We start from the raw sequence: 15678 nt of genomic DNA, 5'->3' as shown, positions 1-15678 counted from the left end.
TGTCGTCACTAAGCCAAATGTCTACCCATATGCCAGCTCAGTGCCCCAAATAACCTGCTGTCTTCGAGCCAAACCTTGGGAGGTGAGGGTCTATCTAAAACAGCTGAAGGCATTTTGTCCAGCATGTTTGCAGTACAACTTTAACTCAGAAGATCTGTAAGAAGGCAAAGTACGTATGGGCCAACTGTAAGCATAGATCCAGCAGAATGAGCTTTTCTGGGGTCGTCCTAAAGAAGAGAGTGACATGTCTGTGAGTGTGTCCCAGACTGGGATCTCTACATGTCCTATTGCAGAACTTTAGTGTTAAGTGTGGGATGCTGATTATTTTTACACTAAAAGAGGTTTGCTTAGGCCTGGTATTCTAAGTTTAATGTAGCAAATTTTAGGACAAAATCCAGCTTGAAACAGATTGCTGACTATTTAAGTAGAGAAGTTGACTTAACTGGAACAAAAAAGAAAAACATTTCTAGTTAAAAAAAAAAAAAACTGGAGAAGGGGAGCAGTTAGAGTGGGAGAAAAACATATCTGTTAGAAAGAGCCAAGACACACAACTTAAGGAGAAAACATCTCCACCCAGCAGGAAACCTAGCTGACTTTAAGAAATAGCACAGAAAAAGAGATATGCTATAAGACTCTTCATTGTGTCATCTTAGCTAAAGATTCATAGACGTTTAGGGACTGAAGAATCCAGCCTTAGAAGTGTTCATATTCTTGGTGACAGTTTGAGTTTCTGTGTGTTTATAGCATTGATTGTAATGCAATGACTCAGAATACTGTAAGGTTTTTGCCCATTAATTGAGTGTCAGCAACATTAAGAGCATTTTGAAGAGCAGTGGCTATGCCTAGGTGTCTCTGTGCAATTCTATTTGGATTTAGGACAACAAAAGCAATCCATATTTTTAACTCCAGACAGGGGAAGAACAGAGATGAAATTCATGTTAAAACAGGTTTCTTCTTGTCTTGTAAAGCCAGGATTGGTTTGGTTTGGGGCTTAGAGTTGCTATAAGTTTGATGAGTATGGTGAGGAAGCTTTGAGATTCTTCAGAAATTTCTGAAATAGTCACAAAGAACGGAAAGAAATCACTGAGTGAGAATTTATATGTATGGTGGAACTTTGATTCAGAAAGATGGGTTTGAATCTAGGATCCTCCCTTTACTCACTAGTTATCTTTCGATCACACATCATGCCTTATTAGGCATCTGTTTCCTCATCTCAAAGTTACTGTACAGGGCTGTTGAGAGGATTCAGTGAGGACATATAAGAAAACACTCAGTATAATGTGTATAAGGCAGCAACAGTTTCCTTCCCAGGTATCATAATTCTGCCATCTTGCATCACTGTGGGACAGATAAGATATTTTAGATGATATAATACATGTTTGGGAAATAGCAAAAACAGAAGTATTTTGTAGTTTTTGATAGGCTTTCTAAAATGTTTTAATAAAGCATTAAAGGTAGTTTTCTGTCTTAATCATTGTCCAGTTTGAGTCTAATGTCTTTAATTAAAGTATGTTCCAAAAAGTGTTCAAAAGCCCCTACGACTTTTTTTTAAGAAATATTCCTAGGCTGTGAAACACTGGGAATCTTTTCATATCTTTATTGAACAGCATCTAAATACAGTCATTAAATATGGTCTATTCAGTGCATTCTTTCTAGCTCTCTTTTCATTCATGGACTGTATCTGACCCATGACTATTTGTGGCTACATACATTGCACAGGATGGAGAACCTGAAATAGAAACAAAAGGACATAGTGGTTGAAAACCACCAAGGTCACACATGGGATCATGACAGCAAAAGATGATAAGATCAAGGATGTAAGCAGGGCAATTAGTCATAGGAAGTAGGAGGAAATAGGTGGCTATTGTGGAAGGAGAGAGGAAGCTGTCGATCAAGGAACTTCAATAAACCTAAAGGTAAACGTCTTATAAGAATTGTCCACAAGGAAAACAAAGATTCCTACATTTTTTTTAAATTCGCATCATAAGAAGAAAAGCTTCATGAATTAGAGAACAAAGAAGAATTATAATAAATTATTCAGTGTTATGCACTCTTTTTTCATAAATATCAATCCTATCTTTTGCGTTTCAATTACATCTTGATTAATGCTTACCAGTTCACCATGGTTCTATGGTTTTATAAGTACATATTTTGTAGGAACAAACACATCATGAACACAGATCCCACAAGTCATGGCTACATACTTTAATCCTTCTTCATTTTTGAAGACTGCCTGACTTCTTCCTCAACATTTTTATGATTGTAATTTTCTGAGAGAGATTTTCATTGGACAACGATTTCTCAATTATATATTCCTGAGCTGATTAAAATTCATGAAAATAATGTTGGCTTTTTATTTAATGTTTAACTGTGATACATATGATATCATTTTTATTCCTGATGTGTACACAACTATAGTTTTATTTTTATTATTATTGAATTGACCAGCAAAATCAGCAAATTGAATTATAAGCACTAGCTCTGGAAAATAATAATCATCTCAAGAAGGTCAGCCTTGCTAACTCTGTAGTAACTTAGTGGCACAAAACTGCACAGCTAGATGAATCAGTTTAATATAAAATTGATTAGTAGACTGAAATGACCATCACTTTATTTTAAAATGGTCAAAATAGTTGGGGCGCCTGGGTGGCACAGCAGTTAAGCGTCTGCCTTCGGCTCAGGGCGTGATCCTGGCGTTATGGGATCAAGCCCCACATCAGGCTCCTCTGCTATGAGCCTGCTTCTTCCTCTCCCACTCCCCCTGCTTGTGTTCCCTCTCTCGCTGGCTGTCTCTCTCTCTGTCAAATAAATAAATAAAATCTTTAAAAAAAAAAATAAAAAGGTCAAAATAGTTATTCAGGTTTTCAACTAAACTTATCTAGTGGCAAAATCAAAGTTATAAACCAATAATAGACATAGTCATCAGTTTCAAAATTCAAACAAGCAGTGTATTTTTGGCTTTAGCATGTATATTACTTAATCTCCTGAATTCAAGAGACTTGCAGATTTATAATGGACTCTATTGTGGCATTTAAATTATATATTTTCCTTTTTTTTAGGTGGACCTTCTGGTCCCTACCAAAGTAACTGGCATCATTACACAAGGAGCTAAAGATTTTGGTCACGTACAGTTCGTAGGCTCCTACAAACTAGCTTACAGCAATGACGGAGAACACTGGACTGTATACCAGGATGAAAAGCAAAGGAAAGATAAGGTAAGTGATCTGAGTGGTTTAGAACAGGCAGAAATGGAGGACCAAACTGAATCCAAGTTTGATTGAATGAACTACTTATACATACGTATTAAAAATAATAGCTATATACAATTGAAAAATGTATGTTAAATAAAAAGCTTTAACATTTTCCATATTATCAATTATCTAAGATCCAGCTAAGTAAAATTTGCTTGTATATTATAAACCTAATAGAAGCTTGAATAATTTGTCATAAAACACATGTAAATAGTTATTGTTTGAATACTTGCCTCTATTAATTTTACATTTTTAAAAGATTTTATGTATTTATTTAATTTTAGAAAGAGAGAGCTCACATGCATGGGAGTGGGGTAAGGCACAGAGGGGGAGGGGGAGGGAGAGAATCTCGGGCTGACTCCTCGCTGACCATGGAGCTCAGCACGGGGCTTGATCTCATGACCCTGAGATCATGACCTGAGCTGAAACCAAGTCAGGCACTCAACCAACTGAGCTACCCAGGTGCCCCTAATTTTAGCATTAAAAAACATTACTGGTATTAGAAAAAACATTCTTTGGCAAAAGATATTTCAAAAATTAACTAAAATATGTTTTAATTATATGTTTCCTTGATTATTTTGATAATTAGAATTTTAGAAATGGACAAATTTTAACTATTATACTAGTTTATCACAATTAAACATAGGATGTTTCTCTGCTCAGTTCCCTTGATTGTGTTTTAATTCATAGATTTAATTTTTTTGACCTGTGTAAGCTGTTTTAATATTATAGTAATAGATACATATTATTGCACCATACAGTTCTACTCTATTTTGTCTAATTGTTCTTCTAAAAGTTCTTACCACTTTAAACATCTTTCCATTGTATCTCCTGGTCTGAATATCTGTAGGGCCCTGGAAAATGGAAGTGCTCATGTTCCATATCAGTAACTAATTAGTTCAGATGTTAAAATGTAGCCTCAGTTGGACAAATAAAATTGAAACTCATTCATTGCTTAGAGTGTTTGTGCAAAGAACTCTAGCTTTCTAAAGACATAACAGAAACCAATTTCTTAGTTCAAGGATTTGGGGGAGAAATATTATATGTTAAGTATTTCTGAGTTAGTAATGACTTTTTCCATTTTATGTATCCCTTTTATTCCCTTACTCTTATCATATTATTAACCAGTAGAAAGTTAAGAATATCTTTTTATTTTTTTAAGATTGTATTTATTTGAGAGAGAGAGAGCAAGAGAGCAAACGCAGGGGAAGGGGCAGAGGGAGAAGCAGATTCCCCACTGAACCCAATGTGGGGCTCAATCCCAGGACCCTGGGATCATGACCTGAGCCAAAGGTAGATGCTTAACCAGCTGAGCCACCCCAGCACCCCAGGAATATCTTTCTTTTTCAAATATTCAAGACAGAGAATTGATACTTTTTCCCAGCAACACTAAGCCTGGAATGGCTATTCCAGTGAGTCGGCACAATCTGAATTTAGTTCATATAAAATTCACTTTAGGGGAGACATGTTTTTAGGTTTAGATTATAAAATCTGCACCAGTATATTTTAACATTTCAGAACACACTCATTTAGCATCTCAGGGTACATTCATTTAGCATCTCAGAACACACACACACTTTATATTCTACCATCTCGGAAATCATTGTATCTTTCAATGTCACAATTAAATTGGGAGCATTTATTATTTTCTAGAAGAACCTAAAATAAGGGCATGTTTTCTAATCGATAGCATCTTAGACTGGATGGATATAGGGTTTTTGTAAAACTGTCTTCAGATGTATTGTGAGCTGTAGACAAATATCTGCCATGATTTATGGCAAATAACTATTTCGGCTCCTACCTTCACGTTTTTACATTAGGCATTCTGATGCATAGAGAATGAGAATATATTCCATAAAATGAAGCTTTTAAATTTCATAAATTATATAGCTCTCGAAATTAATTTTAAGATAGGTAAGTGTGCTCATCCATTATCCAAGTGTCGTATTCACTAAAAAACACATCTCTAGGGGCGCCTGGGTGGCTCAGTCAGTTCAATGTCCAGCTCTTAGTTTCAGCTCAGGTCATGAACTCAGGGTCGTGGAATTGAGCCCTAGTAAGGGGCTCTTTACTCGGTGGTGAGTCTTTTTGAAATTCTCTCCCTCTCCCTCTGCCCTACATCACCCCCTCCAGCACTCTCAAATAAATAAATAAATCTTTAAAAAAAATCATACCTGTAATGGCAAAATCCTTATATAGGTTGATTTAGAAAAGAAGTATAAAGAAAAATATGGTTCAATTTTTGTACTGATGAAATACTTTTTTGTCTCCATTTACATTAAGCATCTGATTTCATGATTATATGTGAATAGTTTTTTAATTTTACCCTTAATAATAGATGAGGCATTTGCATATTAGTGCATTTTATTTCATTACCTTTGTCTGAAATGTATGTAAAATTTTTGTCAAGTTGACCAAGATTTTATGTACCCTTACTGATTTTTGTCTACTTGTACTATCAGTTATGGAGAAAGCAATGTGGAAATCTCCAGCTGTAATTGTGGTGTTCCCAATTTCTTCTTACAGTTATATCAGTGTTTGCTTGATATATTTTGAAGCTCTGCTAAAAGATGCATGATCAATTAGGACTGTAATGTCCACTTGATCACATAGCTCCTTTATGATTAGAAAATGACCTTCTTTATCACTGGAAATATTTTTTTTATCTGGAATCTGCTTTGCTGGTATTAGTAGAGATACTTCGGCTTTCTTTTGATTAATCCTATGTTGGTGTGTGTTTTTTTTCATCCTTTTACTTTTAACCCATTTGTACCTTGTATTTGAAATGCATTTCTTCTATACAGCATATAGTTGGGTCTCTTTTTCCAATCCTGCTATCTTTGCTTTGTAGTCAGAGCATTTAAACCATTTATATTTTATATGAATATTGATATAATTGGATTTACATCTATCATCTTTCTGTTTATTTTCTTAGTTGTTCTATCTTTTCCATTTTTTTTTCTATTTTTCTGTCTTCTTTTGGATTAATAGAATTTTTTAATGATTCCAGTTGGGGTTTTTTTTGTTGTTGACTTATTTGTTATAACTTTTTTTGTATTATTGCAGTAATACATTTTAAACGTATTAGTCTACCTCCAAATTAATGCAGAGCCCCAGAATCCTACCTCTAGAAGCACAAAATAGATCATAGCTATAAATCCATGTATTCAGGAGCCACATTTATTACAACACTTGATTTTGGCATTCCCCAAATAAGTCTTACCATAAAGAAAGAAAGAAGCCCCCACTAGGCAAGTTGTTCAAGTATGAGAGTAAACTGATACCCAGTGAAAAGGATGTAGGCCGGAATTCTTATGTGAGACAATAAATCAGTGTCATCTATCCAATATAAAAATTTCTGAAGTATTAAACCATTTTAATATTATAAATATGACAACCAGCTAAACCCAGACCATGTAACTGGTAATTTTAAAATTAAACTTAGCCAGTTTGTTTATGGTATTACAACTAATTCAGTATGATGAAGAAAAGCCTTACATCAGTTTACTATTTATTACTGAAGAAAACAACAAATTCCAATAAACTGCACATAAGAATACAGCAATTACTATTACAACAAAGAAATACTTTATGTAAAGAAGGAAGAGCAAAAGTTCTTTGAACACTTGGAAATATAAGCATTATATATATACGTGTGTGTGTGTGTATATTATAGACACACATATCTGTATGTATATATTCCAAAGTATACACATACCGATCATGATATACATGTATATATATCCAAATAATTGTTGTGCTTTGTTGTTATTACTACTTTTACTAGGTATTTGACCTATAATTTTATATATTCTTCATAGGTGTGCTCTTCTTCACAGAAACCCAATTAGCAATTAATTTTTCTGAACAGGCTATTTCCTGTTGATTCCTAATACTATTTGTGTCTTGTTTCCCGTGGTTACTTTCCATAAGGGAGAAAGTCTTCAGTGTTTATAAATGCAAATTCAACTACAAACTTTCATCCACACAAATATTATAAATGAATTGAATGTTTCAGGGTAAAGCATGTGCTTGTGAAATGTTTTATGTATGTACATTTCAAAAGGAAATATTTACAAAGAAAATTTTCTGATTTCTTTTTTGTATCTTTGTGTTTTTATTGACTACTTGCTCTAATAGATTTTAGGGGTGTAGGTGTAGATGTCTGCTATAGATCCAGAAACAAGATTACTTCAGAAAAACAATTTCAAAATAATAGCAATTTTCTAGGTTTACCACAAGTAGTGTAAACGAAATACTAAAAATGTATGAATGCTGAATTTTTAAAAAATGTGTGAATGCCCTTTCTGTTTCTCTTTAGTCATAACTGACTAAGCCTCAGGAAAGCAATGCCAAGGAAAAAGTATGTATGTACATAGGAGTGTCTAAATGTATGTGTCAGTGTATGTGTGTGTGTGTGTGTGTGTTTCTGCCAAAAGTGAATTAAAGAAAAATAAATTCCTGTTCTCTTCACTGAAATGTCAGTTTCTCACTATCTTCCCAGAGACTTTATAAGAATTGCAATTTACTTTAGCATTTTATTATTTTATTTTATTTTATTTTATTTTATTTTATTTTTTTATTTTATTTTATTTTATTATTTTATTTTTTAAAGGATTTTGTTTATTTATTTGACAGAGAGAGAGAGGCAGTGAGAGAGGGAGCACAAGCAGGGGGAATGGGAGAGGGAGAAGCAGGCTTCCCGCTGAGCAGGGAGCCCAATGCAGGGCTTGATCCCAGAACGCTGGGATCATGACCTGAGCCAAAGCCAGACGCTTAACAACTGAGCCACCCAGGCGCCCCAGCACTTTATTTTTTGACAAAATTCCACATTATATCTTTCATGATGGAGCACATGATGATACTGTCTCATCACAATCTCTACATTCTAATTTTTCTCTTTCTTGTTTACAATATTTTGTAACATTTAACTAACTTTTGTATTTCTCTACACCATGGATTCAGATACATTTTCTATTTGAAAGTCAAATGTTCCTTTGCTCTCATGAAAGTGACATTTGTTTTATACTCTTGGAGCTGCTTTTTTACTGCAGTTAGCAGGAAAATTGCAAAATTTGACAGACACTTCCAGTATTTAATTTTTAAGGTTATAAGCCAAAGTAAAACAATAATAAATTTCAGGAAGGGTTCTTATAATGGAAAAATTAGAAATAAAAATGGATTTTCTCATCCAGTATATTAGTCATAATGTCATGGTGTTTAAATAAACCTGAATTCACACCATGGGGGCTTTCTTCTTTGGGGGAAAAAAAAGAAGCTGGTAATATTCTGTCTCCCTCCCTGAAATTGTCCAGTTTTTTTTAAAAGCATAAATCAAAAATTTGCAGTTTTACCCCTGGATTTTCTATAAAAGAAAATCCAAAACTCTGTAAGATTTTATTGTTCCTCAAAGATGCCACATATTCATCAAGAACAATCCTGCAACATCTTGGTGAACTCTCTAATTCTGTCGTTACCAAAATTGCCTGATCGTAACACTCATGGCGGAGCTTATTAAAAAATACACCTTTCTGGGCCATGCCTCTGACTCTCAGAGGGATGAGCTGGGAATCTAAATGTTTACAGAGGCTCTAGCTAATTTGAATAAATGTTTACAGAAGCCCCAGCTAATTTGAATAATGAGCACGTGTGGGAAAAATGACCCTAATTGGCACCAAATTTAAGTTTTTGAAACTGAGTGTAGTTTTGTATTTTTCTAGTCAGAATGGAATGTATTATATTACAATTCTTTAGGACTGTCTGGCCTCTCATTTGTCAGTGGTGCAAGTCAGTATGAATCAATGTCTTAAATGTAAGTTTAGATTTTAACGTTTGCCAGTTGTCTCATGAACTCCAGCAAGTAAACATGTATTAGCTTTACTCAACTTTTAAATTTAAATAATAGATTTAAGTAGTTAGGAACACAGATGCGGTGGGAAAGCACCTAGAAGGATGTGACATTTATATTCATTCAATCACGTATTATTCTGAAGGCAGTTACTGTCTACTCTGTGTTGGATGTATTCGGGGGAAACCTGAATATGACAGCAGGTCAAAGAAATCCCAGCCTAAGAAGGAACTCGAGAATGGTGGAAAAACTTTGATTCAGTCAGCTTATTTTGAAGACTCAAAATATAACCTACCAAGTGTATTGTTTGATAAAATAACTGGAGGAAATAAGTTGGACAAGCTTAGAGCTATCTAAGAACAATAATAACAATATTAAATTATTCTCGTTTCATAAATCTATAACTCTGCAATAGAAAAAAAAAAAGAGTTCCTGATTCTTCTCTACTTCCTTTATTTTCTCAACTTCAATTAAAAAAAAAAAAGGCAGCAACGTCACCAGTCCTTATTAGCAAAGCCTTCATAATCTGCATTGGGGGATATACTCAAATCAATCAGTAATTACAGATGCTGCAGGGTATCCTTTCATTCCTGCTGAAACCTGACTCTTGGGTAGCTGAAATTAAATTTGAATATTTAAAGCCTCGGAAGTCCAGCTCATCTGTGAGGCAGAGGTCAGAGGAGATGTCAAATCAGTAATCGGAGCCATGCTGCTCTTTTGAAATTTGACCTGGGTGAGAAATTTGGAACCTGCAAATCCCCTGGGTGGTAAAATAAATGGAATCCCCAGTGGCATTCAGTGAGAAGGATTCTAGCAGGAGGAAGTGAAAGAGGATGAATGAGTTTTTCAAGGTGGAGCAGCCACATGTTTCCAAGCCACGGCATCAAGAACAGAGTCCCTCAATCTTGCATGGAGACCATTAGTCTCATCCGCTCAGTCTTGTTAGTATTTTCAAATAAGGCAGGGAGGGAAAGAAAAGACGCTTTTCTGAAAGCGGTTTCCAGCAACTAATTGACTCTACACAAAGCATTCAGATTCAAAAATAGCAAATGTGTTGTGCCCTTACATGACAGAGATTTATATGTAGTCACTGTAGTGTACTTACTTAGGTGTTTGGTGAGTGACCTAATTGGAACTAAGTTAAGGAAACAATGCTACAGTTTCAGCATTGTCTAAAAATAAGGACAGTGTTATTTAAATAAACACCATCTGGTATCAACTGTTATTTAGAAATTTATCTGCTTTCTTCCTTGTCATAATTCAATATTATGGGACCTGGCTGGGATATGTGTTGGTATGAAGAATACACAATTAATTGCCTGTATTCACATAAATGTGGATGTTATTAGATTTTCAAACTCAGGACACCACCTGAGAATGTTTCTGTTTTGGCAGAATGTAAAGTTCAATGATGAACCCACCATTTTTAACTGGAAATTATATTAAAAAGCCTTGCCCAGGATTGATAGATAATAGTTAATGTTATGATTCCACTTTTAATGCAAAACAAAAAAACTCACAGAACTAAGAAATTAAAAGAAAAAAAACCTGCAATGTTAGGGGCTGATGTGCTCATCAAGACTGAATGAAGGTTGATAACATGCAGAGAAAATATTTAGTAAAAACATGTAAATACAGATACTCAGTTATTGCCATAATCTATATATGCCAACTAAAAAGTACATATACCAACTAAAAAGTTCAAGGAAATCCTGTAATTCTTTAATGTACCTTTTATAATTCATGCTTTTGACAAAAATAGAATGGAGTCCCTGTAAATGTTACGAAGGCCTCTGACCAAGAAGGCCATATCTCAAGAACTAACCCAGTGTAGAAGAATTGATTTATCAAAGTGAAAGTCATTTGCAGCCTTAGATCTGCCTGCTGGAATGGGAAAGAACAATCCCACTGAACACATTTGAATTCAGAAAGCAGCCTATTTCACCAGTGAGAAATGTGGTAGCCATTGTTAAGGTGCACAGAGAACAACACAACGTGGCCTCACCAATCAGAATCAGTTGTGACATGGGGACTGGGGGTCAGAAACAAGGCAGAAGACTGGATGCAAGTCCAGACACAAATAGAGAAGGGCAGAGGTCAGCTACAGGGAGGACTGTATTTCCATTTCCATGTTTAACATGAACTCCAAGTGTCCTGCCTACCCAAAGATGTTTGTTCCTGAATGAGGGTAAAGGTTTACAACAAGGAAGGGAAGGGAGGACCAGGAAATGGGGCTTATGGGATGCAGGTGAGCAGGAAGAGGGTTAGTAACTTAAATAATTATAGTTGTAGAATCCAGTAACTAGCTAAATGCTGGAGATAAAAGACAAACTAGAATGATAGACTAGCCACAGGAACAATCAGAAGCTATTGATCTTAAGGAGCTCATTAAGAAGTCATTCAGTTTATTTGGAGACAACAATATAAAGCTAGTTGTCTTTCTTCAAGGATCAATTTTGAAGTTGCAAAAAAAAAAAGTTCTTTGTATGTTATTTCACATTCTATAATATTAAAGACAAGCAATGAAAATATATGGTTCATTTTGACCATTGAAGCCTTTACATTTCTTAGATGGCATTTGGATTTTTTTAATCTTCCTTTAAAACAAAAAACAAAAGCAGAGTCCTGATCTAAGGACATATACCATAAGGTAGCAGAAAAAAACAAGTAAACATTGGAGTCAAAATCCATAAAACTCACCAATTTGGGGGTGGGTTAGGAGCAAGGAGGAAGAAAAACAGCCCTGCTGCTATGACTCCTATTTAGTGACCGCTAATATCCCAATGCAGATGCTATCAAACCCCATTCTCGTTAAGATAGAAGTTTAAAGTGTTAAATAAGAAAAATTCAACCAAGTACATCTGAAGATCTAATTGGCTTTGTTAAATGACTCATGAATAGGCGTCACCCCTTCTAGCAAGTCATAGGGAGCTCAGAGGAGTTATACAAAATGGAAGGTTTTTAGAGGGTGGGACAAGAACGTTTGTAGCAGGAGAGGATTGTTGCAGGCAAGGCTGCTTCCCCTTAGTTGTCAGAGCAAGGGGTCTGTCTTATCATACAGGATTACTTCATCTTCCTCTGGTGGGGGGGGGCGTGGAGAGAGCCCAGTGGCAGACACATTGGCGCCCCTCAGAAAATTCCTGACTGACCAGTTAAGACTGCATTTCTGGAGGAGGTTGAAATTGCACTAGATTAACTAGGAAGCCCCAGTTTACAAAGTCAGCCTAACTGGTGCCATTTGGGGCCTGTGGTTTTGCTTTTAACCATGGAGACAGGAGCAAACAGTGCAGAGAAATGCAGTTGAGGGACGAATATATGTTTTTTCTTTGTGTTAATTATCTTATGTCCTAAAAACTCAAGAACTTCTTTGTTTCCAGAAAATTTGATAAGCTACCTTAAAATTTGAAACCATATAGTTTTTCCAGTTAACAGATGTTTCTGCGTGAATAAAAAAAAGTGTGGAAAACACTGGAAATATATTATAGAACATGCTATTGAAGTGAAATATTCATTAAAAATAATTTTTTATTACTGTATATTATTATTATTACATTTATGGCCTTATTTTTCATGTTCAAATGCCAAAAAACTTTAATGTCTTAATTTTTGTCAACCTAATCCATCATCACTGATCAGAAAATAATGAAAATATCCCCAATGAAAACTCTGAATCTCATATTTATATTTATGTTTGACTTACATATTATTAGACGCAATTATATAATGACAGTATTCCTCAATGGAAAGGAATTACTCATTCTCTTATTTAGGTCATGGTGTATTTTAACTGTGAGGGACCATCAAGTGTTAGCCTGACTATGACCCAAGGCATCAATTAAAAAGGTTAACACATTAAAAGTCCTGATGAATGGTCAAGGCTAAAAAATTTTGATAAATTGTTTAAAATTCAAGTGTGTGATTACTCATTAAAAGGCAGTGATGAACCTGACTGGAACAGGAGAGCTTAACTGAGAAGAATTTTGAATGTATTTTTTAGAAGAAATAGAGACCTATTTAATGTGAATCTAGTAGTTATCATTCCCACTATGAAAACTGATGCAGAAAAGACGTTAGGAAAGACATTAAAGCCGAGGGCCAAGAAAGAATTCTTGAGATGTTTTGGTGCAAAAACATGATTTTATTAAAGCATGGGACAGGACCCATGGGCAGAAAAAGCTGTACTGGGATCATGAGGAGTGGCCCATTATATACTTTCAAGTTGGAAGGCTGTTAGGGATAGTGAAAATCTCAAAGGAATTTGGAAGCAAGGTTTCCAGGACCTTGAGGGGGCTAGCTATTGTTGGGAAAGTGTCATTTATTAATGTCTCATAAAACCAGAGTCACGAGACCCTTCCAATGTGTATCAGTGGGTCATATGCATGAGTGATGATTGCCAACAGGTATCTTGGAGGGTTTAGAGATAAAAGAAATTTCTAGAGGAATTTTTATATGTTAGAGTAGACTTACAGGAAGGGGGGGCAGGGGAGCGATTTGGGCTAGGATTGCCTTTTGCCCTTAGCAAAGTGTCAACACCCAGGCAGTTGAGTCCCTAGAGGAATGTCACTCTGCCTGTTTCAAGGCCTTGTCAATGGGCTGTAGGTAGTAAGGAAATTTAATAATTTTTCTTCTGCCTCTGTTTCCCACATCAAAAATGAGCATTTGATTAGTCTGAGTAAAAGAAAAAACATATCATTATTCTGATTGCTGGAACTGCACATTTACCATTGGCTAGAACACAGCAAAAAATATGAATCCATTTCATGTCTAAATAATTACCAAATAACTAGTATTTTGACTGCTTAATATAATATATTTTGGAAGTAAAAAAATCCTCAAGGACATCAGTTCTATATGGCACGCATGCCTTTCCACCATCATACCGTGAGCTATAATGTGTGGGGCAATTAGAAGTCTCTAACTTTCCAAATGAATTAGTATTCTAGTCCTTTTCCACCTTTTCACTGTTTAAATCTGAAAAAGATTAAAAGATACCTCATAGTTCCATGTTTATGAGAAACTATGGAAGGATTTCTGGATCTGCCACACCCTATAAAATGACCCCTTGGGCAGTGATTCCCATATACTTCCTTTTGTTGAATCTCAAAGAGAAAGCATGTTTATATGTATGGTGGGCTCTCGAGGCACACATCTGTACTAAGCCCCTTTGAGCCCTTATTATAGAGGCAGTGCATTTCTCATCATTATAAAGCTTCTGGTGTAATTTGAGACACAAAGCTGATTAAAAGATAATTTTTAAAAATAAAAGATGAACCCAGCGATTGTACCTGCATGGAAGGAGGATTTTTTACAGTTTTTCTGTAGAAAAATACCCAGAAGACCAAACACAGGAATTAATTTCCTGCTTTGCAATAAAGCTAGAAATAAAATTAATTTTGTACAGACAGATGAAATCTTAAGTAGTTAATAATAATTAAAGGAAGGCATTCTTCATAAGTGAGTGAAAAAATGTTGCTTTTACATAGCAAAATCTCACTATTATTTCTTTTCCTCTTTTTGGTACTTTACCAATATCTTTAAGTATTAGCAAAGGTGATTTTTTTTTTCCTCCTGATGTCAAATATGATTGAATAATCAGAATACCCTCAACACATTGAGACAAAAAGATCCAGGATTCCTCTAACCAAAGTAGAGCTTGCATCTGCTCAGCTCAGGGCCAGGATTCTCCATGCTCTTTACTTGTGGTTGCCAGATTTAGCAAACAAAAATGCAGCACATCCTGTTAAATTTGAATTTCACATAAGCAATGAATAATTCTTTTAGTGTAAGTGTATACCAAACCTGATATCTTGCAACTCTGTCTCCATTAAAGATCTCCTAGATCTTCCAGTTAGACCAGATGTTCTCCTGAGAAAACACCTAAGGAAGAGAGGATAAAGTGAGAATGCGTTTCTTCCACGCCTAGGGAAATACACACACATACGCACACACTCTCACAACCTGCTTCATGTCTGTGATTCCACTTTGCCACCTCGTCATCCGTCTCCAGAATTATCTTCTCCAACTCCCTGACACTGTTTCTTCCTCAGCACCAGTCTGGCTTAGTAGACACATGGCTGAATGCTTAAATCACTACTATTATTCATCCTTCTAGCTCTGTACCAAGTCATTTCTGACCAAAAAAGGGTGAAACTCTTCAAGAGACGTGGAGTGAGGGAAAGGTTCCTAAGTTGGGGTGGGAATTATCAGACACCTATTTCCCTACTGCCACATCATTGAAATATCTTCTATGAAGGGGTGGAGTCAGACTACAGATTGTTCCGATACAATGCAAAACGCCTAGTGTTGTAGGAAATTTTGAGATGAATGTTGGGATTCATTAGAGAAGCAGACTATTTTGTACTTTTATAGAAAAGAGGAAAGGCATTTCTACATTTCTGATGTTAGACTAGAAAAAAAAAATTAGGTGGTCTTGCTGTCCGACAACTCTTGGTAATATCTCCTATAGATAGATATCTTTAAAAAGCAGATGATTTTCCAGTTCTATTTTTTCTGTAGGAATATTTCTTATGGCAGTCAAAATTTGAGTGCTAGAAAGCAGATAGTTTAAATCTATAGCCA

At 35.3% G+C, this 15678-nt stretch overlaps 1 protein-coding gene across 2 annotated transcripts in view; it reads left to right on the top strand.

Annotated features, from left to right (window-relative positions):
* Positions 1–15678, top strand: part of EDIL3 (EGF like repeats and discoidin domains 3) — a 407373-nt gene that overhangs the window by 379135 nt on the left and 12560 nt on the right. For both annotated transcript variants that reach the window (XM_019806447.2, XM_011232960.3), the window contains one exon: positions 3060–3215. In XM_019806447.2, the coding sequence (XP_019662006.1) occupies positions 3060–3215 (156 nt within the window). The remainder of the gene's footprint in view (positions 1–3059; positions 3216–15678) is intronic.

Source organism: Ailuropoda melanoleuca, chromosome 3 (genome assembly GCF_002007445.2).
Source record: "Ailuropoda melanoleuca isolate Jingjing chromosome 3, ASM200744v2, whole genome shotgun sequence".
Classification (NCBI taxonomy): Eukaryota; Metazoa; Chordata; class Mammalia; order Carnivora; family Ursidae; genus Ailuropoda; species Ailuropoda melanoleuca.
The sequence above is the reverse complement of the archived record's forward strand: the minus strand, read 5'-3'. Positions and strand labels throughout refer to the sequence as shown.